Consider the following 25,605-nt stretch of genomic DNA (forward strand, 5'->3'; position numbering starts at 1 on the left):
TCCCGTGAAAATCGTACCGACGACAACACAGTTCGTGATCGCACGATCACTCTTCCTTCCTTGCGAACGTTTGTGTGTACGGAATTCCAGTTCCGAGCCGTGCCGTCGCACTGTGTCGTTTCTCTCCGCCAGACTTCAAGCTCAAGATTAAGGCGAAAAAAAAGGTAGTGATAAACATATTTTCCACCGCATTCAATGCAACCGCCGGCTGGTCGAAGAATTCATTGCGCGTTCAAGCGAAAGTGAACTAATCATGGCGACCTACGGAACGGTTGTTCACGTCCGTTGTCACGACGGAGATGACGATGACCGCGAGGTTAAAATTGGAAAAAATCACACACAAACACAGCGCGGCTTCGTAAACCAGTGGACTCTTATGAACCTTTATATTTTGCGAAGGCGCCACCCCTTTACCAATTGCCATTTTCTCATAGGCAAGCAACTCTAATTTTTCGGGGCGTTTTCCTGAGGTGTGTGCGCCCTTCTATTTTCCACGCTACGAAACGTGAAACGCGAAAGCAGCACCTTTCGTTATCGTTCATCGGGTGCATCGAATGGGAAAGTACTCGCCTTTGCGATGGCAACAGATCAGAATGTTTGGGCCAATGTTTTACTGACAGAGATGCCCGGTACCGAATATTCGAGGATTCTCCGACATATGGTTCTTGATGTTTACTAGCTCAGTGATTTTATTATATAAATTTCATTTCATTAATTTTTTTTATTATATAAAGTTGTATTTGTGAAAATTTTCTCATAAAATGTCATCTAAAATGGCGATTGCATTATAGCGCAAACAACTTTAATTTTCAAGAGCGATATTGCACTGGAAATCTACTCGGAAATTCGAGGAACATGAATTACTTGCAGATGATAAGTATCTCAGGTATAAAACCTATAAAAATTTGTACCACAAGCTCCATTATTTCAATTACAGCAGGAAAAACTAATAACATATCCGAAGATATTGGATAGTAAACAGACATCAGTAACGTACAAGTCAGCGTTTATCAACTAAAAAGTAATTACAGAATACATCTCGCACGCTTGCGTAACGCATATGAGGTAAAACTTGGACCATTTCTCCAATTGATTCCGATTGGCATATGCGAGATGTGTTACACACATTGTAAGGAAATTGGATCACTTTTCCCAGGCAGAAAACAAGACAGTTGGCTGCACCTTGTTTGCATGTCGACCAGACAAAATCTCAAGCCTTAGCAAAGAGTACACCTACCATCACACCAACCTCCGCTTTGGGTACGAAACGCATTAATGTCTTCACCTCGCAAGAATTAGCCGCGATCGGCGAAGGCATAATAAAATTCGCGATCACGGGAAGGTGTCCGTTATTATTTTCTTTTCTTATGTGGGTGTGAGTGTTTTTTATTTCTTCTTCTATTCCGTTCACACGCTGCCAATAGTGCCTCTTGCTGCCACCTTTCCTTTGGCGTAATGTGTTGTACAACAACATTGTTCAGCAATTTATTTCGCGCTTCGGGAGCGAAAACACATGCCACCCCTCCTGGGGTGGGGAGGTGCACACGCACACGAAATGAACATTTTTAAACAATCGTTGGTACGAAAAAGAAAAGATTGAATGCAAATCAAACTGACCATTGTGCTAAGCTTCATCTATTACATGCTAGGGGAGAGAGATTTTTTTCATCACAACCATCTCCACTACAGCTAGTATGCAGATCACCAAAGAGCACAGCAAGCTGGTGTACTATTCGGGGGAACTTTGAGGAATCGTTGAAGAAGGAAAACAGTAAAACAAAAACATTGTTCACTCTTTAAAGGGCTAAACTAGTTTCCCATGAAAGAGAAAAAAACAGCAATCCAATACTTTGGACACAGCCGGGTGGTAAAGCAATTGATGGGAAAAGCTGATCGCACACAACGAGCTACCTCTTTCCCGCGTTGACGCCTACGCACTTCCGCGTAAAACGGCCTTTTCACAATTTTGCATGCTGCTTTACGATCGATCGTATCGATCAAAACAGAAGAGAAATATCATGCGCTTCTGTTGCTGCATTGCTGAGTTGCCCCCGGCAAGGCTTAGCACGCTGGTAGCGTAAGTCTCTATGTTAGGAAATAAATCCCTGCACGCAAAGCCGTACGGTTGGCAGACACACGCTAACTATGGTGTCAACCTTTATTCCTAACGAATGAAAAGTAATTGCTACCACAGGGGGAGAGACATTAATTCAGTGAGCCCACACGGAAAATGGGTAATCACGATTTTTCCGAAAAGCCTTTCAACTCCCCAAATGTCACCGGATGGCTAGCATCGATCGGTAAGGATGATTTATTGTGCGTGCAGTTACTGGCGAGTGGCGAAAGACTTCATCTTCTGGCAGAAATATTAATTGAATCGTTATCGAATGTGGTTATATGTGCAGACAAACAAACACAAGAATACCTTCACTTCCGAGCCCGTGGCTAATGCGCGAAACGAGGGAATGTCACCAAACGCTGGCGCATGTGTTATTAACTTTACTTTCCTCCTACAATCCTACGCGCATAACTTAACGCCAACGCGCAATCGATTGTAAGCATTTTGACCCCTGTTTCCCTCTTATTTGTTCCACCAGAGTGTGTGGCGAAAGGTTCCGAGAGGCAAAACCATGCCTAGCAAAGAAAGCGAAGCAAGGGCGAATGAAAAACATTTTCTGCCAATTATTTTCCGAGTGGAAGCTACAATCAATTCACTGTTCTAAACATATCATTACGCTGTAGGCTTTTGATTTCGAGGGAAGGATTGTATGTTCACCTCAGTTTAGATTGTAAACGGTAGCAATTGTTTCTGGAATTTTCGAACATATGCAGCTATACACAAATGAACTATGAACACTAATCTTCTGTTAATTTAAATTGTAGTGAAACCCAAGTTAAGCCTCGGATAAATATGATCTACAACATACAGTATTACATGAATAGTATGTAAGCCGTCGCACAAGCTTAATCGAATAAAATAGGTGATCGTTGCAATCTACTAAAGCGTTTTGCAAAGCCTCCTTCTGTTGTGGACGAGAAAATGTGGTTACGGAAAATGCACTCACTGAGTACATCATCCCACAGGGGTGCAAAGTGGGCTCTGTTCTTAATAGTCTGGGCCCACCTGCCCCCGAGCAACGTTTGACCTGGTTTTCGTAAATGAAGGTTTCTGGGTTGCTACCAGCATATGACCATTTCCCATGCTTGTAATGTACTCGATTCATCGGTAACCTGTGCCGAAGCTGACCTGCGTACGATCAGGGATTGATGGAATGTAGGGTAGCTGTGATAGAAAATATTCTTGCTAGCGAGTTCGTCGCTTTACTACTCATTTAAGTCTAATGTTTTAAACACAGTTCACAGCAAGCAGAATGAAGCGGTTAGTGGAAATAGACATTTATGATTCTTAAAATAATTTAAAAAAAAAACAAGTAGTTTGCAAACCAATGTTCCACAAAAAGTAACAAAAAATTGAAATTAAAAAAAATTAAAATCCCTAAAATGGAAGGGTCTCGAGGAGAAGAAACAAAACTTTCAACTACCAAAACCGTGCAACTGTTTTGCAACTCTCGAAAGCTGAATCTCGATATATGTCATGCAATGTATCTCCTGGTAAATAACTTGCCTATCCATATAGCCACTTCAAAAACCACTTTTCAACGCAAACCTTTCAACGATTGCATTTCGATGTACGAAAAACCGGTCCGTATTTTAATACTGTCTGGTTTTTCATTCCGGTTCAAGGGGACCGTTCCTTACATTACTGTAACGTTTTCCATAAAGATACATGTTGAGGGATAATGTACACAATCTATCAAAAAGTTCCCATTTCATCGTTTCGCTTAAGATGTTTCATTCCGGTTATTGGCTTCCAGGTTGCCGTGCATTGAGCACATGAGATGAAAATGTGTACGGTTGTTTTATGTGATGTGATCTTCCGTAATCTTCCGTTCCTTACTTTAATCAATGGAACGTTTTCCTTTGCAGCAGCTCTATTGCTTGACGCGTCCAATCGATTGATACGTCCCCTTAGCCGGATAGCCTACTTTGGGACATGTTTCCCATGGACGCTGGGTGGTAAAGTTCCTCAATCAACCAACCAGTCATAACTGCAAAGTGCAAACGAGCGATTTTGTTTTGTATTCGCCTATGGCTTATCCATGTTTGTTCCGCAAACATGCCAACCCCCAAGGCTATGGAGCAAGCGTCACATACACGACGACGCCCGAGATGATTTTTCATGAATCATCATTGATCGATCGATTGCCCTTACCCTTGGATGGCAGCGATCATGGCAATGGATTGACGGCTGGAATTGATCGATTCGATCCCGTCGTGCCGTTTTGCAAAGCTGAGCAGTACTGCAAGAGGAAAAGATCACGAGGCGTTTGCCCTTTGCTTGCATTGGGTTGCGCTTTCTTATTTAAGATTAAGTTGTAGGTCTTGGCACATTACATGCCTGGATAAATTGTGTATTGATCGAGAAAATCAGAATTTATTTGTTCGTGAAATCAATTACTTAAAAAAGGTGCGTTGTCAAAAAGTACATATTAAACTAGTATCATAATTTACGTGTTGTGAAAGAGCAAAGCTATCTTTACAATAAATGCAACAACCTCGCAACTGAAGAGAGTGCAAGTGCAAATCATAAAAGCTTTTCAACTTAATAAATGCTTTTTTTTCTGAACGTCATAAATAACAAAAAATAGCAGCTAAAGCAGTGAAAATTTGCTAATAAAAATATCACACAGCGCTCAAAGATGACACTACTGCGAGGGACAGAAAGAAATACCTTCGAACATCATCCGTTCGCTGTCGTAACCACCACAGGCCGAATGATAGGACGTGGTTGGTTCGGTGAAGCGAAAAAATCCACTCCCACCAACGGATCCTGGCGTGTGAGTTTCAAACACCATCTCATCGTCCTCACCAAACAGTCCCGATGGATCGGTATCCTGTTGCTGCTGTCGCTGGGAAAGTTGTTCGTTTTTAAGCTGCACAAAATCAATGTCTTCTTCAGCGAGTAGTTGCTGCTGTTGCTGTTCATCGAACGAATCGGAACGACGCAAATACAAATCAGGATCACGCTTGTAGGAAGTGGAGCAACTGGTCGTCCGCAGTGCTGACCGATGTCCATGGGAATTTGAATCGTTTGGCACAGTTGGGTCTTGGTCGGAGCAAGAATTTTCCAGCTCGATCGTACTCCGTTCGAGCGTTTCGATGTTCTTCGAAATGCCAAAGTTGGCTTTCGCTTTAGTGACGATGCCTTGCGTAAGCAGCTGAGCGAGTTCTAAGTTTAGTGGTGTACCGCACGCATCATCCTCTTCGTCGCTGACATTTGTTCCGAGTCGTCTGCGGTAGGGATGGCTGCTATCGTCTTTAGAAAATTGGCCATTTTTGGCATTCACCCCCTCTTCCCGAATGTCCTCATAATCAAACACCTCGAAATCGGACGGAGTGGAGGAGGATTTATCCATTTCATCACCGCCACTTTTAGGAGATACATCATCTTCGTCCATTTTGAATACGATTAAACGGTGCAGTCCAAAACTAAACCATTAAGGCCAATGGACACATTACATCTCACGCATTATCACTTTCTTTCCCAATGAACGAGTCGTTGCTGGATTGCTATCATTTCGCACGTTGCTGATTACAGCTTCCTTCCTTTTCATCGCGCGGCTTCGCTTACCATGTGTTGCTTCGGCTGTTGTGCGTTCATTTCCCATAAATATTTAAATTTCTTTTTCAACGCCACCAATCAAGCTGCCTGGTTTGCTCTCCTTCTACAAAAGGCACTTTGTAAACGTTCACACCTGAGTTATATCAACAAAAGCCACTATTGCGAACCACTACACCTTTGGAAGAGTGAGGAAGAACGAATGTTGCGATCATTGGAACTAACACTTTTCTTCAAATCCGATAACACGCGACCACCATTTCATCACCGATTTGATCCAAACTTTTGCATACATCCCGTCGTATTACACCGCGTACGTGCGTCGTTGCACATCTCTATTGTGCGTTCACGCCCGTTTGAAGGCGGAATCTGCTAACAATTATTTCAATAGAAGTGTGCAATTACTCAATATCATTTCTCTACACATGTCTCAAGACATCATCACAATGCTGTTTAGACGAGAATCGGTATGACTTATTAGCTCGTAATGCGTGCCGAGGCAAAGTAAAGGAGAATAGGAGGAAGGCATTTAATTTTCACACGCGCACACATATTCAGCTATCCCGGGGGCTGGTGATGAAAATTTGCTCAGCTTTTGTGGAAATGAAAGAAAACAGCTAACTATGCGCACGTGCGTTAGAGTGTGCGTTCGCTCACGTGAACATGTATGATCCATTCTTTCGATTTTGATGGAGCTTCATGGACGGAGCAACACAGCTCAGCGGGTGAAATGGGTGCTAATACCTCGGTTGCCTTTGATTTCGCGAGCTGGGAAACATTATTCAAATGAGCAGCGTACAGAGAGTGTGGTAAAAATAAATCAAACTATCATAAAACAATTAAGGTGGCAGAAAAATGGGAGAAAATAAAGAAATTATTGACGTGAAGCATCGGAGAAGGTAAAACAAAACAAAGGCACAATGGAAACAACCGATAAAGTAAGCATCTTCATTACGTTGTTTAACCATCATCATCATCATCATCATCAGCAGTACAGATAAAACAAAAGTATAAAATAAACTCGGTGGAATTTGTTTTCAAAGACCCCGGTGCTATAATAAGTTTTAAGATATCATTTAACACTATCGTTGGTAAAATGACAATTGAATCTATTAGCATTTAATCTTTTTTTTCCAATGCTATTTTTGCCAATTATCAAACAGATACATTATAAAACGAGTGAAAGAAATTAATAACAGTCCAATTCTGGACAGGAAATGCTCTTCTATTTATATAGACCTAGTAGAGAGATCGTGATTCGTGATCGTGAATAATTAAGCTACTGTTTTTCTTGAGATTGTAGAAATAACCTGATACAAGACTCTCAACGTAGAGCAATAAACTACTTAAGAAGCCTCAATAAATATAATACGAATAAAGACATTCATGTTAGTTCGCCAATAATGTCATTTAATCCCAAAAAACATAGTTAATCCCAATGTGATACCAGAATTTTACTTGATTAGTTACTACGAACGTTAGCAATACTCTTCAAACGCCGTCGGTACTCAACTGGTTATGAAGTAATCCATGTTACTGATTGATTGGAACACTTTGGCTCGTCCCAGGGCAAGGCCCACTTCCTCCATTTTGCTCAGACTCATTGTTGCATTAAATCGATAAGGTTTCTTTGTCATCAGCGAGAAGAAACAAACCAACACATGGGTAGTACTTTAATTAAACATTTCACTTGAGTATCGGGAAACTTCACTCACGAACCATTGCACATAATATAAACAGCGTGGCTAGTAAAGTGCAATTGGGTTTTGCTAACTTTTCAATTCCAATTTTACGAACAAGTGACAACAAGTAATCAATTAACAGAATGCGATTGCTTCACAAAACATTGTAACACCGGACACCTTAACTTGATCAATTGTGAACACGGGTTTTCCCCAACAGACAGCGAAACGAGAACTCATTTGAACGAAAACACTCAAGAAGCTCCAAAGCCCTTTAAACTGTTCGCATGCGAAGATGCGAAGATTAACTCCAATTTTCACCAACACGCGGGTGTTGTGACGCGCTGGACTGATGCAAGCGAACTGAGAAGCCGGTGGCGCCGTTAATGCGTCCAAAGGTAGGTTTTTTTACTCGCTACAAGCACCTTTTCATCTTTACGTTAAATGTTAAACAGCCAACACAGCGTCACAGCCATCTCCCTGTAGCCGCAACGAGAAGCCCAAGAAAAGCTTACCAAGCTGTGTTGCACAGGTTTTCGTGTGGGGTTTCGGAGCCCCACGGTGGAAACATTTACTATCTCCGGCCGCGAGAGCGTGTTTGGCCGGGAGAGATCAAAACATTTCCCAATGGAAATCAAAACAAATAGAAATGCACTGCAATACAGCTCTGTAGAGAGTCCGTAGCTAGTGAAAGAGAGTCCGCTGGAGAGAGTACCATAGTGAAGGTATTCGGAGAACCATTCCGGTTTTTGCCAGAAAAGGCTAATAAATATCAAGAGAAGTTAACAATAGCCTCTCAGAGAACTAGAAATGCACTCTACAGAAAGTGGTGCAGTCATTGCCGGTGAAAATGCATCACAGGGCAGTGTTGCCAGACAGCGAAAAGCGATACAACTAACTATTCGTTAAATAAGAATTTGTGTAAGAAGTAATCTTATTGAACAAGTTTGTAGTTTGAGAATAGATAATGTTCAACAATATTTGAATTATAAAAAAAGATTGATTATTGGAAAGTGTTTACTTTACAAGTTATGTTATTTAAGCTACTTTATAGCATAAATAGCTAAAACAAAACTGCAATTGTACATAAAAAAACAAACACGTTACTTCAACAAGCACAAGCTTCGCCTCACGGTTAAATTATTCAACTGTCCCAAATAAATAATTAATGGCACACAAAAGCGCAAAGAACATTTCTCAGACGAATGGGGCAGCGAGACGTCAGCCAGAGAGATAAGATTATTCACCCACATTTTGCTTTTATCCTGTGCCGGGGTTTAGGGTTGATAAGCTTCCACAGTTTCTTTTACAAATCTCATAAAAAATCGTGCGATCATTTTTACACACTTTCTTCAAGCTCAACGTCCATGACTTAGTGTCGCAAAAGGTTGTATACCGCCTCGCCCTATGACGGAGGATTTTACCTTATCAAGTAATGCTTTACGCATGTCACGCGCAGAAAGATAACATTCATTAATATTAATATTTAAAAAATTATTACAACCGGCAGCACATTGTTGCTTGCTGGCTGTTTTTAACCACAAGAGATAGTAATAACAACGGTTCAAATTTGCAGTCGGAAGCCATGCCTTCACCAATAGGAATGGTGGGTGAAAAACAAAATCTAATATCAAAAAAAGGTCCAACGATAACGCGCGGTAGAAAATGAAAACTAACACTGGCGCGGCATTGCCAAGGGAAAGTAATTATTTTCTTCCCATCCCAATCAACGATAAATGCTCCAAAGCGCACGGGTTTGTGGGCCATTGTGCTGTTTGTCAAAATTTCCCCCCTTAGGCCAGATGCACTAGTGCAACTTGCATTGCTGAAAGCCGAGGGGAAGGTCATCATTTTTTACAGGCAGGGTTTCAAGTGACAGGCGAAGACAGGCATGAAGCACTTCTCTTTCACTCACTATGTTTTCTTGGAGTGAAACTCACAGGAAAATGCAATAAATAATGTGTGACATAGTGAAAATCAATAAATAAGCTTTGTAGCGGTAGAGGAGCTTTGAAGTTTGTGGATGGACGAATTTATGTCCGCAGACAGCAGCAACGGCGTAATTAAAGCAATTGAAATAGAAGTGATGTTTAATTTATCTTAGGAATTAAAAGATCAACTATTCTGAATATCCACAAAAACAATGAGCAACTTTATAAAGCCCTTTAAAATTCCCTTTTTTAGTGGACACTTAGAATTAACAACACTTTCTTAAGGCACACAGTCCAACTAACCTACCTCCAAAATTACCACCGAAACACAACCACCGTTGGTACTGCTGATCACATCGTCATCGAGACGACAATCTGTTAAATGACCGATGATAATTGATCGGCGAGATTTTCCGCTCGGCACAAAGCTGCCGGAAAACATTGGAAAACAAGCAAATTTCACCGATCTTTTGGAAATGTCCCAATTGACACTGCCAGCAAGCGATTATGGTAATACTTTGAAGCGGTGAAAATAAGCGAAGCGATAATCTATCAATGATTTCTAGCAATGGCAGTAAATGGGAAAGAGCGTTTTATGTTCAAGTGTGATCGAACATTTGGCTAACATTTAGATATAAAGTTTTATTTGCATTATCGACTGAAGTTCCCAAATTGAATTGAATGATTTGAAATGATCAAAGCAAATATTTATGCAAAACGAACTCTTTCCACATTTTGCCTTCCCTTTTCTCGGCACCGCCACACGGTTGATCTGCATATTTCATCACTAATCGGAAAATCGTGATCAGTTGCCGCCAATCGTCGCAAAGCGCGAGGAAACGAATGGGCGAATGTAAACATCAAACGATTTTTCACGAAACGGAATTTAACGTCCAACCAAACTTACTCGTTATTCGTTTGCTGCAACACATTCACCGTGTGTCGTGACTACTTCTGCTAACTTACAAATCTATGAAATATTTGACCACTTAATTGCATAATTACTGGGTGAATATCTTGGTATGAATCGCCCAAAACCCTACGAATTCGCTGTTGCGGCATTATTCTTTCCGGTTTATTTTCATTTTCATACGATTGCGTTTGCTAATAATACGGACTCCTACTAACCCTGTTTCGCTTCCTTTGTTGCCAAATTTGCCCACCGGCCCAGCGGAAGTCGTCTTTCAAGCATCCCCTTATTAGCAACACTTTTATCCAGCAGCTACGACCTACGTTGCCTACGCCTAAATTCAGCTTCCGTTCGATGGATCGCGCTAATGCGGCGGGGCAACAGCTTCAACGCCGAGTTGCACACTGAGATGAGCACTTTTGAAACGAATCAATCAATGCGCCATTTGTTATCCTCTGGGCATTTGTTGGTGTGCACGACACGCGACCGAGACCGAGAGTTCATAAGGATGGACGCAAATTATTATTTCATCACACGGGCAGTTACTCGATAGATGATCTTTGTCTCGTCGCTTGTCGCGGTTCCTAGCCATCGGATGAGTTTATGGCCATTGCAAATTAATCGACACGTCAAACCGAATTATAACAGGTGAGAGGTTGAACAACATTCAAAGTTGAAAGTGAAAGTGTTTCTTACATCATTTTACTGGCGACTGGAAAGTGGCAGGACATAGGTGGCATGGTAGTGATGGCTTTAATTTTTGCATTGCTGTAATGTATGCTATTTATTATTCTTTGTTCATTAATCCGTGAATAATTACCCTGTTAGAGGTTCGAATCAATCAAAGCATCTATATGTAACACAATCATTTTTCCCAGCTACACTGCATTAATTTAGTCGTCCAATAAAAAATTGTCGGAAAAATACCCCAAATAGGCATTTTGGGCGAGTTTGTGAAAATCAATATCAACCGGAAAAAAAGAAGAACCTGCCTTCTAATCGAAGGGTATCTTTTATTCGTTGCGCCCGCCTTCCAAAGCCATGCCTAAGCGACCATTCCTTCGGTGCGATTCCGATGGAAAGGAAATAAAACGGCACCTGACCTAGTTTACTTTCCGGTTTGACCTAACACCATTTCTGGTGACGGAGGTGAATGTTTTGCATCCATTTCATAAAGGTGAAATTAATTTACAGTTTCCTACCATTTCTTGCTTTAGGTTTCTGCGAAACGGCTGGTAGAGAGTGCGCAGCAGAAATTACCCAGAAATTTGAATAAACAAATTTGTACGTTATCAGGCAAGATGTTCAATTCTTCACCCCAAACACAATCTGGAGATGTTTTAAAAGTTTCAATGATCGATGGTTACTTGTCGGAATGGTGCTATTTAAATATCTTATCAAAAAACATACACGAATTCGTGATCGTTGAAATGTACATACTGGAACTTGTTGAGTCTTGTTTCTTGGGGGTGGGAGAATTCATTGGAGCACATTTCACAATGTTAAACTTGCTCCAGGCCTGGGATTGAACAGAGATTGAAATCTTCGGTACTCATTTGGAACTCGTCGTCCGGGAATTGGAGAGACCTTAAGATTTTACAAAGACGACAGCCTGATCGTGATCACGTAGACACCAACATTCCTCCCTCTTCTCATGTACTTTTTCTCTTCATGTATTATGCATCAAATGTACAAACCAGATAAGCGAGCCCAAAAAGACATAAATTTCCCTTCGGAAAAATGCTCTCCTCTCCTCTCAAAATGTATCCGAACGAATCGCTGTGTTAACGATCCATTTCGAACAATTAGAACTGTTTTGCAAATAATGGCTGCAACTTTTCGCACACCAAAACTAGCGCAAGTTACGGCGCAGGCGTTGAGCAATGTTCAGGCCATCACCCGGTAAAGCAGGTGGCAAAAAGATCATAACAATTTTTGAGGAGCTTGCTTGCGGTCGTTTAAAACAATTCGGTGGTACAGTTGTGACACATTTTGTCCATTCAAAGATAAATGTTTTTTTGTTTTGTTTTAGAAAAAAGGTTTCCGAAAAAGGCATCTTGAGAGTGAGATTATGAGCTTCAGAAAATGTGATTGCCGCTTATCTTGCGTTCATTCCGTCCACTCGGTCTGATTGCGTTTCGGACAGTTTGGAAGCACTAAAAGGGGTTGAAATTGTCTAATGGTAGACAAAAAATGTACTATGAGGTGGAATTGTGTACGCCACATTTAAGACAAACAAGTAGTATTAATTACGATCTTTGGAGGTGAGGTCAACGAGAAGCGTAAGGGAAAATTGCCACATCATGTAACAAATATCTAAGCTATTGCATTCTGTAGGATATAGGGGAGACTACTACGTAGACTACGGAAGATTGTTTTTATGACTAAAACCTTAAATGAAAAAAAAAAACATCATTAATTTATCCTTTCTGCAATCCTACCATCCTATCTCTCGGAAGACTCTGTTGATTTGTGTTTCTTCAGTCCCAAAGAGAAATGGCTTTTGTCTTGCGTATCAGTAACCTTTATCTCGAACTCGCCACAACAACAAAGTCAGTTGTTCATCAAGGGACAAACAAAAAAAAAGACAGAAACTTGTCTCATCTTAAGCCCTCAGCCACTTGATTCGAGTGAAACAATGGGTTAGTTTCATTCCCAAACACGCCTTTACCTTGGCATGCGGCGGCTATAGCAAGGTGTGATGGGACGTCATATAGACGCACTTTGCGGGGCGCTTCGCATAAATGAGCGATTTTTCCTGTCCACCATCAACGCATCTCCGGGATAGATCATAACAGTAGCTCGCTATATTTGTTTTCCCTCGTTTCTTCCTCCCGACTCTTGCGGTAACGAAACCGTCGATTAATTGCGAGCGCGCGCGCGCATTCGCTGCTCTCGCCAAGTGTCAGGTTGACGATGATCGTGGGTGCGAAAATTGTGACCCCGTCCAATTAATTCTCCATCTTCAACATCTCGTTTCCTTGGGCGAATATTTCCATATAATGAGACTATTCTGAACTATGCACCCCAGGTCTGTGGAGTCTGTGAACCTTTGAGTTACTGCCTGGACCGTGCTGTGGTTTGCGTTTCAATTAACCTCCAAAAAATGTCCGAACCCAAACTGGACAAACTTTCGCCTTCTTCAGGTGGTATCACAAATATGGCGTAGGTGTCCGTTTGCCCTTTCAGTTTTGTTTTTTGAAATTATCAGCAGGGAAAGTGAGTGGAATGCAGCGGACTTATCATAAGTCGATTTCCCTTTTTAAATTCATTGCTACGTTTGTCGCTTAATGTCTGGTAGTATCTTATTTTTGGGCAATAATGTCTAAAAAAGTATATTTTTCGGTACATATGATTAAGATTCATTTAACACAGCTGGGAGAATATCTGTACAATTGAATCTTCATCTTCATACAATTGGAATCTTTAAATTATGCCTTATAATCCGCAATTACTAGCAAGTGAGTTTGCCAAAATTACTTCAATTGCTAGTATAATGTTTACTAACACGATTAACCATGACATTCCCTAATGTGTCCATATGCAACTGTCAAAGTAAATTAAAATCCTTATTTTACCAATTAACGACGCTCATAATTGCATAATATGTTTTACATAAATATCGCTTCAGCTCGTTCACTGAGCGTATGAAACATTGACAATCCTCTAAAAACGGTAAACAAAAACAATTTTCATGTTACACGTCGTTTCCCAACCCAATGACTTAATTTAAATCACCACGCTCCGATTGCAATTCGATTCCAAATGCATTAATCAACAGACATCAAAATCAAGCATATCAACGCCGCGGGCTTTTGTGTGTGGTACGGTACGCGTTTTTGCAAAAAAGGGCAAACGGTTGGGTGAAATTAAAATCATCGAAAGTGAAATGAATCGATCGAAAGATCAGGTTCCCATTCGGTTTCGGACACACCACAATCGCAACATAAGCCAACGGCATAGCATGCCGTCCCGAAAAGCATGTTCGTATATGCATCAGCATCAGCCGGCAAACGTTCTCTTCTTTCTTTCAAAGTGGTCTCCAGACTCGAACAGACATTAATGAAAACAGTGTACCACTTTCACTAGGACAGTACAGCTCATAGTTTCATTTCCTTTTTTTGTTGCCCCTCAAAGCTTCACTTTCGATGACATGTAGCCAATAATATCATTTCGTTTGGACGTGACATGAGGTAAAGTTCAGCAAAGAGAGGCAAAAAAAAACATGTGGAACTGAAAATAAATCCTTAGCAGTTGTTCCTTTTATTGCGTTTTCACGATCGCACGAATTGCAAAAAGCGATCGGCAAACGATATCCTGGCGATTACATTCATTACACAATGAGCGGCGTCATCTCGTCGACGTGGTTTGTTTGCTATTATTATGCAGACCCGTTATGTCGTTGCAAATGCTGTCCCGAATGGTGGAATGGAAGGCAAAAAACAAGTCCCATTTCGATTTTCGATTATGTCTCCCCGTAGGGATTTTCTTCCGATGCGACGGGACGCTTTTTCTTGTCTCTTATAGAGTGTTCCTACGCATGGTTTTTGATTTATCATCGAAAGGAACCACTCACGTCTTGAGTCTTTTCTGTGACAGAAAGAAGAAAGAACAAGCATGACAAATGGAAACCTTAAGTACGCCCATGTGTTCACAACAGTGAATGTATTCCCTTAACCTCCAGTAAATTTATTGGCTTCGTGTACTTAGAATTTATCAATTCACTTAATTCCAAATGTATTTTTTTAATGTAATATAATTGTTTTGAATCTCGCAGTGTACTGCCTCCATAACAGGACATCAACAGGTGCAATCTTACAGTTTTTTCCTTTAAAAAAAGCACACAGCATGACGGTAAGCGATATGGACAGCACAATTATTGTATTTATGTTTGCTGCCATTGAGACAAACAACAGCAAAATAATAGCCGTGTGTGGCAGTCGGGAGCAACGAAAAACTACCGTCATTTCAAGTGCACTTTCATCTGAGTGCATACAAAAATACTGCATGCTATGACAGCTGGTGGTAAATTTATCGCACCGTAAAATGGTTCCAATAAAACACGACACCAACCGATACGGATCGCATTTCGTATTAGGAGAGTTGCGCGTCACGTCTAAGCGCGAAACGACGAACCATTTCTTTACCAAACAAGTGTTTTTTAAACCGTAACCAAACGTTTATCCGGTACCGAGATTGCATTGCCAGATGTAATTCCGTCTGTTTATCGTACTCTCGAGTACCCCCCAAGCAAGCACTATTCGCATGGCAGAAACCTGGGTTGAAGTTAGGTTCAATTTGTTTGAATTTATCAGACAAACACTTTCGTGTCTGAGCACGATTCGGAATAAATAACAGGCGGAAATTAGTTTTTAGTGTAGACAAACGAGATGAGATTAACAACAAGCATGCAAAGTGGTGGTGGAGTTGAGATAAAATATAACTGCTGCGCTACCTATACAAGTGTCTTCAAAAGTGTGTTCAAAAGCCGTTTTACTCATCATGTGCTCACGTCACATGAGGGCTATGTAGCAACAAATGACGTGACGATCGAAATCACATGACTGTCAAGCGACAGAGACCTTGAAACGTTAGCATATCGGTACACTAGAAGTTGAATGTTATTTATGCATTTATATCCATTTATTATTCTTTGAACTGCATCCGAAGAATCGCACATACTGATCTTCGTGCGCCACCAAACATGCTAAACAATGCTTTAAAAGCATCCGAACCGAGGTGTCGATGACATAATTGTTGCACTCGGTGCACTATGAGCAACAGACACAACGTTTCGTGAAGGCGTTCGTGAAGTTTACTCATCCGTGTGAAGTTTTTACGTGCGTTTTTATTCGCGTAGTATGGTAGTAGTGATACAGTCAGCAGTGCGTTTGCAATGTGTTGGTGGTTGGTAGCTAGATGTGGTGAAGGAATTGATTTTTTGGTTCACGAAATTTGTGCACGGAACCATGAAAGTTGACGTTCATACATCTCTCACGTCGTGGCCTCCCAAAAAAGAGCTCCTTCCAAGGCGTAATGTGGAGCAGTCGTAGTAGTGGCAGCCTAGTACTTTCGATCAATCCAATCCTATTAAAGAGAAATTTGGCGCCGATGCTGTTAAATAAAGAAATCATGATCCACGGCATTTTTGCGGACGTAAAATTAATCTGGGTTGGAAAGAGTTTACAGCCTTATACGGAATTGATGCGAGTTACAATCAAACACCGCATTAACATTAAAGGCACCGCGAGGAAACCACTAAACCAAGTGGTGCCCAGGTGATTTCAGTTCGAAAGTTTGAGTAAATCAAACTGTTGATATCAAACATGTTTCTGCTAATTATATAAATAAGCGCAAATGAGCTAATACGTCAACAAAATTCCAAGCTATTAGATTTGGGCGATCTGGTTCTGGTTCGGTTGGAAACTTCCCCGTTCTCGAACGTTACATAACAATTTGGACTAATGGCGGGTTCCTCTAGTTTCGGCTAGTTAAAATAATGTAGCAGCCCACTAGCAAAGTTTTATTTATCGATGTAGTAGTAATAACTATATTTCCCTCCACTCCACCAATAAGATCACGGCTGGGTGAGTTGGTGGCCACGGTACTCCGTAACAAGCAAACATAAGCAGTCCATTCGCCACGCCAGTACGCAATCAGCGTGAAATTCACGGGCAGTTTTTTCTTGCTTTGGTTCATTCCAAAACCGCCAAACACCATTCGGCCACTACTACAGCAAACTAACTGAACAGTGCTAAAAAAGGTGTTGTTTTTTGCACGGGTAGTAACTATTACCTCAATAATTTTTCCCCTTGTTGAAAGACAGACGAAATAGTTCGTGTACCTTCTTTTAAGCATGACCTATGCGTACCGTTTCATACCAACATCATTTGCATTAAAATTTCATTAAATACAGTCCCGTATGCTTCTAGTGAGCGCGAGAAAACGGGAAATCGATAGACTTCCTATATGCCGTTTGCTTCTCTCCCCGTTCTTTCCGGCAACACCGGTTACTGCAGCAACTCGGACAGAATCGATTCCACACTCCGGGCGACCTTCAACTTCCGGCCGGCCGGAAATGAAACAGGTCACTCGCAGAATCGTTCGCTCCCCTCATAACGAACTCCCCATTTCCATAAACATTGTAAGGGGTTGTACAACGCCATTCGGTATGTTATCAATGTACTGCTGATGGGCCAAACTAAAAGCAAAACCAAATGATAATAGGTAATCAAAGAGGAACATAAGGTGGAATGGAAAATGATGAAACATGTCGAGTAAAAATAACGAAAAACGAAACGCTACCTTCTTGCGAAATCGTACGGTGGAATGGTATAACGCACACTTATGTTTGAGCAACACGAACAATTCCGTCGACGCTGTAGATGAGAATTACGTCCAAAAACCAACTACCGAAGGACACGCTCCGTGTTGCTTCTTGGAAGCTGTTGCGTTGCCAATAAAACGGCGTTGAGACAGAATCCTTTTTCGCTCGGGTTCGTTTCGTTCGATCAGGAAATGGCAGCGTATCCTTGCTGTTGATACACGCAACCAAACTTAGCACACAGCTGGAACATCTAAGCTTGATCGAGTGTTGACTTTATCGGTTGGTTCACCGTATACGTAATTCGACATTGATTTTATTTTTTGTGTTACTGCTTCCAGACCATTCGCACTGTTCATTCGCTCAATTGATAGCGATGATTAATATCATCAATGGCTCCATACTCCGCATACAAACACGACGCTGCATACACCACCAATCGCGCACGCACATTTCTCGACCCCTATTCTGAACAAGGAACGATCTTCACGAAAAGAGGGGATAACATTGAAACGAGCTAAGCATATTGCAGTAACACGGAATTTTACACACTTCACCACTTTGTGAATGCGTCACTTTTCGACTGGAGGCGTCACACTTTCAATTGGAAATATTACGCATAAGAGGTGCAAAACATTTTAAAACACTACCGTACCATGGAATGAGGATTATCACGAAACATTAGTGGTAAAAACACGCGAACTGGGAAACGAAATCACATCAGAAATTTCATAAAACCACGGAACGCAGATCTTTGTGCACCATCGAGTGTTATGAATGTTTACGAAGAATTCAACCCGGTTGTAAACGGATACCCCGAAAGACTGACAGCTGGAACCCGAAGCATTTTCGAACACGGCCGCACATTTTCGAACTAAAATGTGTGGTAGAAATTCAGACTGAATGGAGGCGTAGATAACAAAATGAAAATAACCAATAGGACACTTAGAAACAAAAGAATAAAATGAACAATTCAACATTGTGTTTTATGACTATTGGCATCAGATCGCTACACTGTTATTCAAGGCGTTTAGTTTTACTAACAGCGCCGCCTAGCGGACAGTAGCGTAAGCAAACCACGTTCGACATAATTTCGAACACAACAAAACCGGCACGCCCGATGACTTATGCAATCTGCCGAGCACGAAGCAAAAATTTACGCGGTTGTTCGTACCCTTGCAGGGATATTAGTGAATTTAAGCAATAATTTAAAGTAAATTCATCATCGTGGACTCTTGCTTTTGTAATCTATATAAAAAAGGAAAATAATCACAACAATAAAAAACTACACACTGGCCATATAAATGATTTGCGCACACAAAAAAGCGATAACTAAATTAAATTGTCGACGCCACTAACCATATTATGCCGCAGCACGCTGGTTTGGTCACGCGATTCCCTGGAAGATTCGAAACCCTCAAACAAAACCTAACATGTAACATGAAGCAAACAAAAATACATTTGAATATTGACATGAGCGTTGATAAACTAATTCAATCTTGAGAGCAGAACGCAAATAAACCTTTCATACATTTATTTCGCAAACACGGAGGAGGTTTGTCAAATACAGTGCTGCGACGTACTGAGGACAATCATTTGCTTTACATCAAGCTGCACAAAAAATATCACCAAGGCTAGGATTACCTTGGGACAAAGGTTTCATCAAACTCCAAAAATGGACGCGATCGATGACAACGATTCTATTTTTAATGCTTCCTTAGCACGATATCAGCTGTTTCGTTACGAGCACACACAAGTGAACAATCCCCGTTTTTAGTCTTATCAGGGTGGAAAATACAGCAAGGGTAAAAAGAAAAACCAAAAGTGGATAAAAGTATTTTGTTTCTATTATCCTAATACTTAGGATAAATTGTTTCCTTCCATTAAACGAAAAATGTCTCAAGTGTTTAATTCGCCTGAAAACTCTACCTCCCCAATGGGCACAACTGCTCTACATCGATTAATTATAAAAGCAAATGAAAATCCAATAAACAATAAAACGCATTATCGGTTACCATTTTGCATCGTTGTGTGTTCCGGGCCACACATTTAAGAGATACGAACAATTTTGCATTAGTGCAGGGGGGAAGGGGCGAAAAGATCACGTGAAAGCCATAAAAAAGCGATGCAATTTTGCGATCCATAAAATCGCACACGGTATACATCACATGGCGGTTGGTTTCGCTTGCCTTCGCGATTGTATTGTTTAAGCGAGACCACTCCGGACAGGAAATATGCACATTTGAAACAAGACAGGAAAAAGATGAAAAATTGCAAAAACTGAATCGGCAGCCTAATGGATTCATACGAGTGGTCCAACTGGCTGTGTAACTACCGGCATATGTGATAGAGGAAAAATCCACAATTTTCTTTGTATCGCTCCTTCAAAATTGGCGGTGTCGTTCGTCTCAGCTCAAGTGAGTTCACATTTGGGGAAATGTATTTATTATTTCATACTCACACGAGCGACGGCACACATGGCGTTGGAATCTGCTCACGAGAGGGAACAAGCAAAACAAATAAAAAAACTTTGACTGACATTGAAAGTGAAAAGGGTTTGGAACTGAACGCGGCATATTTCTATTACCACTGCCACTTTCTTGTTACCTATTTCCTTCCGCCGTGTGGTTCGAAAGACCAAACTTAATGATGAGAGAATTGAAAATTTAATATACGAATAATTCAAGGCCTGCGTAAAGATGAACAAGATAGATAATGTACTATGACGCTTATTTTATGGTTTGTTTGTATCCAATAATCAATGAAAACTTTTACAACACAAAAATAGCGCCGAACATCGATATCACCGAACACCTTCTAGCAATTATTCAAATGAAATTCCCCAGAGATAGAGACTCAGGCTCGGAAATGATTAGATGCGAAGGTGGAAGTCACGATGTCTTAGATAACGTTATCGAATCCTCTTCACATTTTCTGGTTGATTGTGACTGTCGCTTCCTAATATCTGCACAAAACAGCATCATACACTGTGAGTTTTCATCGCTACGCGATCGAGGAATAAGAAAGTGCACTAACCAGCTAGCGGCGGTGATCATTTGACAAATTACCACGAACTTCTCGAAGGACGTAATCGATAATATATCATCGCAACATCTTACATTGCAGCAATTGTCTCGTTGACTCGCGTTGAAAAGACGTCTCTTTGATAAAAATCACTTACTAAGCATCCGCAAGCAAGATGTTAGATATCAATTTATTAGCCAAAGCCATTGGAACAGCATCCTCCTCATTAGTAATCACCTTGGGTTGAAAGATCGCCGCGAGTGAAAGGACTCCGCACTTATGCATAGGTAATAAATACATACGACTGGTCAATGGTTTGCCAAATCTTGCAGCATTTTTAACTTAACTGCACGAACGATAAGACCCCCCGGCAGGTGCCTGTGTTTGCAGACAAAGTAGACCCGCGTGCTGCACGAATGCGTACGTGCGGGAACGAACAAATCTTTGCCATGATGGTAACTTTCGTCTGAGGTTACATGCAGAAGGGGCATGTGTGATGCAGCACACGGAAGCATTCCCACATTTGCCACATTTGGCATAACGTGCAGCCTGGGTGATAAAAAAAAACACACACATGTCGCTATAGCTTCTTGGCAAGCGCACGACATTCGTCATGTTTTGACAGTTCGAAGAAGGAAGATATTACGCAAACGGGACCGGTTTTAATCCCATCCGTGCCAGAGACCCGCAAGTACAACAGGCGCTAGCTGTTGTTTTTAGTGTCCCCAGGGCAGTGAACATGTCGGTTCTTTCGCATCGATAATAGCTTCAAGGAGCGGCTACTGGACACCATTAACAAATGTAAAGGTCTTCCCACAACACCTTTCACTTTGCAGACGAAAGTGAAATGATTACTGGATGTCGCATTTTGATGGACGTCAATCAACCAGATTTCGTGGTACACCGCCATTGATAAGCCAAAGATGTAAAGCACATTTTCAGTAGATACTAACATTACTGAGGGATCGATGAAATGATATTAGAAATAGTTTGTAACATTTTCGAGATTTCGTGATAGGTATAGCCATCAACTGATGGCAAAAGATGCATGATGTTATACTGATATGATGAGACGGTCCAATTCAACTGTTAGAAATTGCCGGGTAGCTGCTACTACTACCAATTATTTAGTTTTCTGCCCATTTCCACCAACCGGCAGAAGGTGCAGCAAGACAACTTTCGCCAACACTCGCTTGATGAAAATATTGATAGCGAACATGCAGTTATCTGTCTTTTCCTGTCACAGTACAGAAATGATGGCTTGTAGATCAATGGGGTGCTTGTCGTACTGTAAGCCTGAGAAGTCACTAAATAATAATACCTTTTTCTATAAAGGCTTGTCCAGCTACGTGATCGTCATGTTGTCGCAGAGTAGTAGCTAAAAGGGGCGTTTCTATTCGAAGCTACCGATATCAAACGAAACTTTCGATTTTAACACTGTACAAAACATCAAAGTACAGCTATTAGGTTGTTAAACGGGTTTAAATGCAGTTTACAGTCGTGAGATGGAATAAAATAGCAGATGATCAAGATGATTGGAACTTTAAAGCGATGTTACTTAAGAGAGTGAAAAAGATTCTTAATAATGTTACATAATTTATATACCTTCTAACGTACAAACTTCATCTAACTTAACTTACTGTTTGTAGATATTGAAAATGTTGTTTTCATTGATTGGTTTACTCACCTGGAAGATAGAGAAAAAAACAAGAAATTAGACATGTAAACGGTAGCAACTTATGTAATTTGAATAATAACCTAAAATTGGAACTATAGGATGAAGACTGCTCTCAGACATTTATAAGAATTCAAAACAGCAACACAAATCACGCATCACTGTTTGGAACGGGGCCAATGAAACATGTTCTGAATAATGGTAACCTAGACCCCACCAGGGAAAAGTGGTCCCATCTATCCATTCAACAACGGATCTGGGTTACAACAAGCAAGAACAGTAGCTGCAGAAAGAAAATTGTTTGCACTGCGCTTGACACTGCAATTTGCAACTCCCCTTACTGCCCGCACCGCACATTTGTCACAATTGCATAAAAAAGACGATGCGACAGTGGTTTAGCAAGATCAAGTATCATTATCATTACGTGTCTCTCAGGGTCTTCCGACCATAATTAACACCGTTTAAGCCTGCGACACCGGCACCATTCCGCCGGGACATTGCATCGTGCTCGGGCGCTCATCCGTAAGCGCACCATTCGTAGTGAATCGTCGTTTGATTGACCTACCTTTCTCGCCTGCTGTCCCCGAACCGGAGGAGGTGTTGTGTACCACTTTTAGATAGGCCAGTCCGTTGGATCCTCGTGCGACATAGTACGGATAGTCGGGGTACTCTCCCGACAGGCTCCGTTTGTCCTCTTCTTCGATAAAAACTGACGGGTCGGGATGTACGCGATCGGTGTTTTGCTTTGCCAACGATTCCAAGCTGACACCGTACAGGGCTTTAACGAGCGGTGAGTCTATCGATTCACACGATCGTTGAAGATCCGGTACACTGCCACCTAATCGCTCCCGTAATCTTCGCAACCGATCGGAGGCTTCCAGCTCCAGCTCCAGAAAACTGGGCCGATCATTTTCCTCGTCGCTGCTGTTATGAAAGAGCGTTTTAGCTCCACTGTCGGAGGATCTCCTGATCTGATTCGGCGATGTTCCTTCCGCCTCCGAGGAGATACTGGTGACGGTAGACGAGCTACCACTTTCCTCGCTAATACTTCTTAAGTAGTTTGAACTATCGTTTAAGGATGGCGGCACGTTACAAAATACTGGCGTCTGGCTCGACTCGTTGTACTGTAGGAATCGCCGCAGCTGGCGGAACTGGAAATGCTTGCTCTGCAGGTGCCGTTCGAGCACGGTGAATGTGTTCTGGAAACCGCGGCTCGAGTCACTCGGCCGACTGGAGATGGACGCGGGCTCCGCATCATCCACCACTGCCAACAGACCACCCTTATAGTCGTCATCACTAGCACCGGTACCGATCAATGAAGATGATAAGCTGTCAGTTTCACGCGCTCGCGAAGATGACCGAATATCTCCCGGATGTTCACGAATTAGCGTGCTGTTCAGAAAGCCTTTGCTGTTCTGTCCACCAGCATCATCTCCACCTTCATGCCACGGAGGATCACTACTGAACAGCTTTCGGTAGACCTCTTCCTCATCCACCGTTGCATTTCGCACGGCAAAGACGGCGGCTGCCACATTGCCACGAATAACACCAGAATCGGTAGTATCAACTACCGGGGGCACTGTAGACATTATTGCTATAGAGCACACACACAAAACTTCCGCACGCGTATCGATCACATTCTTCCGGCGCAAGAAGCTAGCGCAACCGTCTTAGGTGGATGCTTGTGACCAACTAACCGGACCCTAACACGGACGACCACCACAGCAAGGACTCACGCTTTTGATCACTTGTTGTTGCTGTTGCGCAAATTAATTATAGCTTATAGGTCACTTTCCTCCACACGCTAGTGTTTTCATTCTTCCATCCACTTTTCATCCAACATCCAGAAGTATCGCATTTTCTGCAAAGACCTATTGTCGATCAAAACAGGTTTTCCGACTGTTTCCGACGTGACGTTTGCGGGTACGGTATTCCTTTTGGTGGGGAGGGCCAATAAAAACACGCAATTGTTAGGCACTTATGAGCAATTCACAGATGGCATACGGACAGGAAACAGCAGCAGTAGCAGCAGCAACAGCATCAGCCACAAAGGAAGAACAACAATCTTTCGGGAATCGAGCAGTACCTTAAAACAAGCCAGGAGGATAATGATCGAACGCACCGTTCATGCAGCGCACCCGAACACGTCCTCTGCACAATTTCTTCAGCAAATGGAATAACATATCCAAAGGTGGAAAAGACAAAACCCCTTGTTGGCATAATAATAAACACGAAATACCATATTTGAAGAGCTGGAAAACAGCTCGATGTTGAAATCGGAAACCAAAGCGCTTTTGGCGGGTTTCTTTTCCATGTTTTTAAAGCAGTATAACAACAAAAAAAGAAGTTCACTAATCGGAAAATGTATGAAATTTAACCTCCGGTTAAATGTCACGTGTCACAACCCGGACACAACCTGACATCTTGCGATCGAAGTAGTTTCAATCGAAATGAATAATGCAGCTGGATTATTTGCCACCGTGGACCATAAATAGCCAAGCACCAGAGTACAGGGAGGATGGTGAGCAAATGTCACAAATAAAGAGACACATACAACTATTGCACAAAGATGCGAATTTCGATGCGTACGTGTCTGAATTGCACTTGTTTTTACAAAGAAAACTACACTACTCTTCTCGGTTTGGTCAAACCGAATGGTGGAAAGTGGAAATGTCGACAAGGTGAACTGGTAGCAGAATGCATTTCTTCCAGTTGATTACTTCGACATGAAGGAAATTATAGTCTCTGTTGTCTGCTTCATATGATGTTTTTTTTTGTTGTGCTTTTGCTACATTGGAGCAGAGGGTTGTTTTATTTCGTTGAGAAAAAAAAATCAATAACCAGCGATATTTTAAAAATTTGTTTCAATAATACTTAAACTCCCAACTGTATTAAGTATTTTATGGATAGTTACTTCATAAAACTATTTCTAACAGATGTCTTTTAATTTAGGAGTTATTGAAATTTTTACTTCAAAATAAATAGTTAAAAGACACCTAAACTACGGTATAACTGTTTAACTCCAAAAACTAAAGTAATTAGTTGGATGGTAACTAGACGACTAATCGAGTAGTGCTGCTAACGTTAAGAAAATGAGTATATTGAAGTAAATAAAAACAAATCCAACATGGCCGTATATTCTATAAGAACATAACATAGCACCATAGAACATTATGCTCTTTTTTCAGTCGAAACTTTCAAGCAATAACTGACAATAAAGAAAATCGTGAAGTTCTCTGCAACTTCGTTGGCATATCTTCAACTATATGAACCATACTTTCAGCCTTATGTCTTGTTTATTTCTGTCATAAAAAGCGTGTAGGATGCCACTAGATTATCATCCCCCAATTGGTTACTTCCATATAAAAACAGTGTTTAC

General features: G+C 41.4%; 1 protein-coding gene across 1 annotated transcript in view; it reads right to left on the bottom strand.

The window, feature by feature from the left end:
• LOC128305688 (trafficking kinesin-binding protein milt) overlaps positions 1-24,111 on the bottom strand; it is a 46,291-nt gene extending 22,180 nt beyond the window's left edge. The window contains exon 1 of the mRNA XM_053043263.1: positions 22,792-24,111. Coding sequence (XP_052899223.1) covers positions 22,792-23,815 — 1,024 coding nt within the window. The 5' untranslated portion in view covers positions 23,816-24,111. The remainder of the gene's footprint in view (positions 1-22,791) is intronic.
• Positions 24,112-25,605: the final 1,494 nt, after the last annotated feature.

The sequence above is a fragment of the Anopheles moucheti genome, chromosome 3, assembly GCF_943734755.1.
Source record: "Anopheles moucheti chromosome 3, idAnoMoucSN_F20_07, whole genome shotgun sequence".
Classification (NCBI taxonomy): domain Eukaryota; kingdom Metazoa; phylum Arthropoda; class Insecta; order Diptera; family Culicidae; genus Anopheles; species Anopheles moucheti.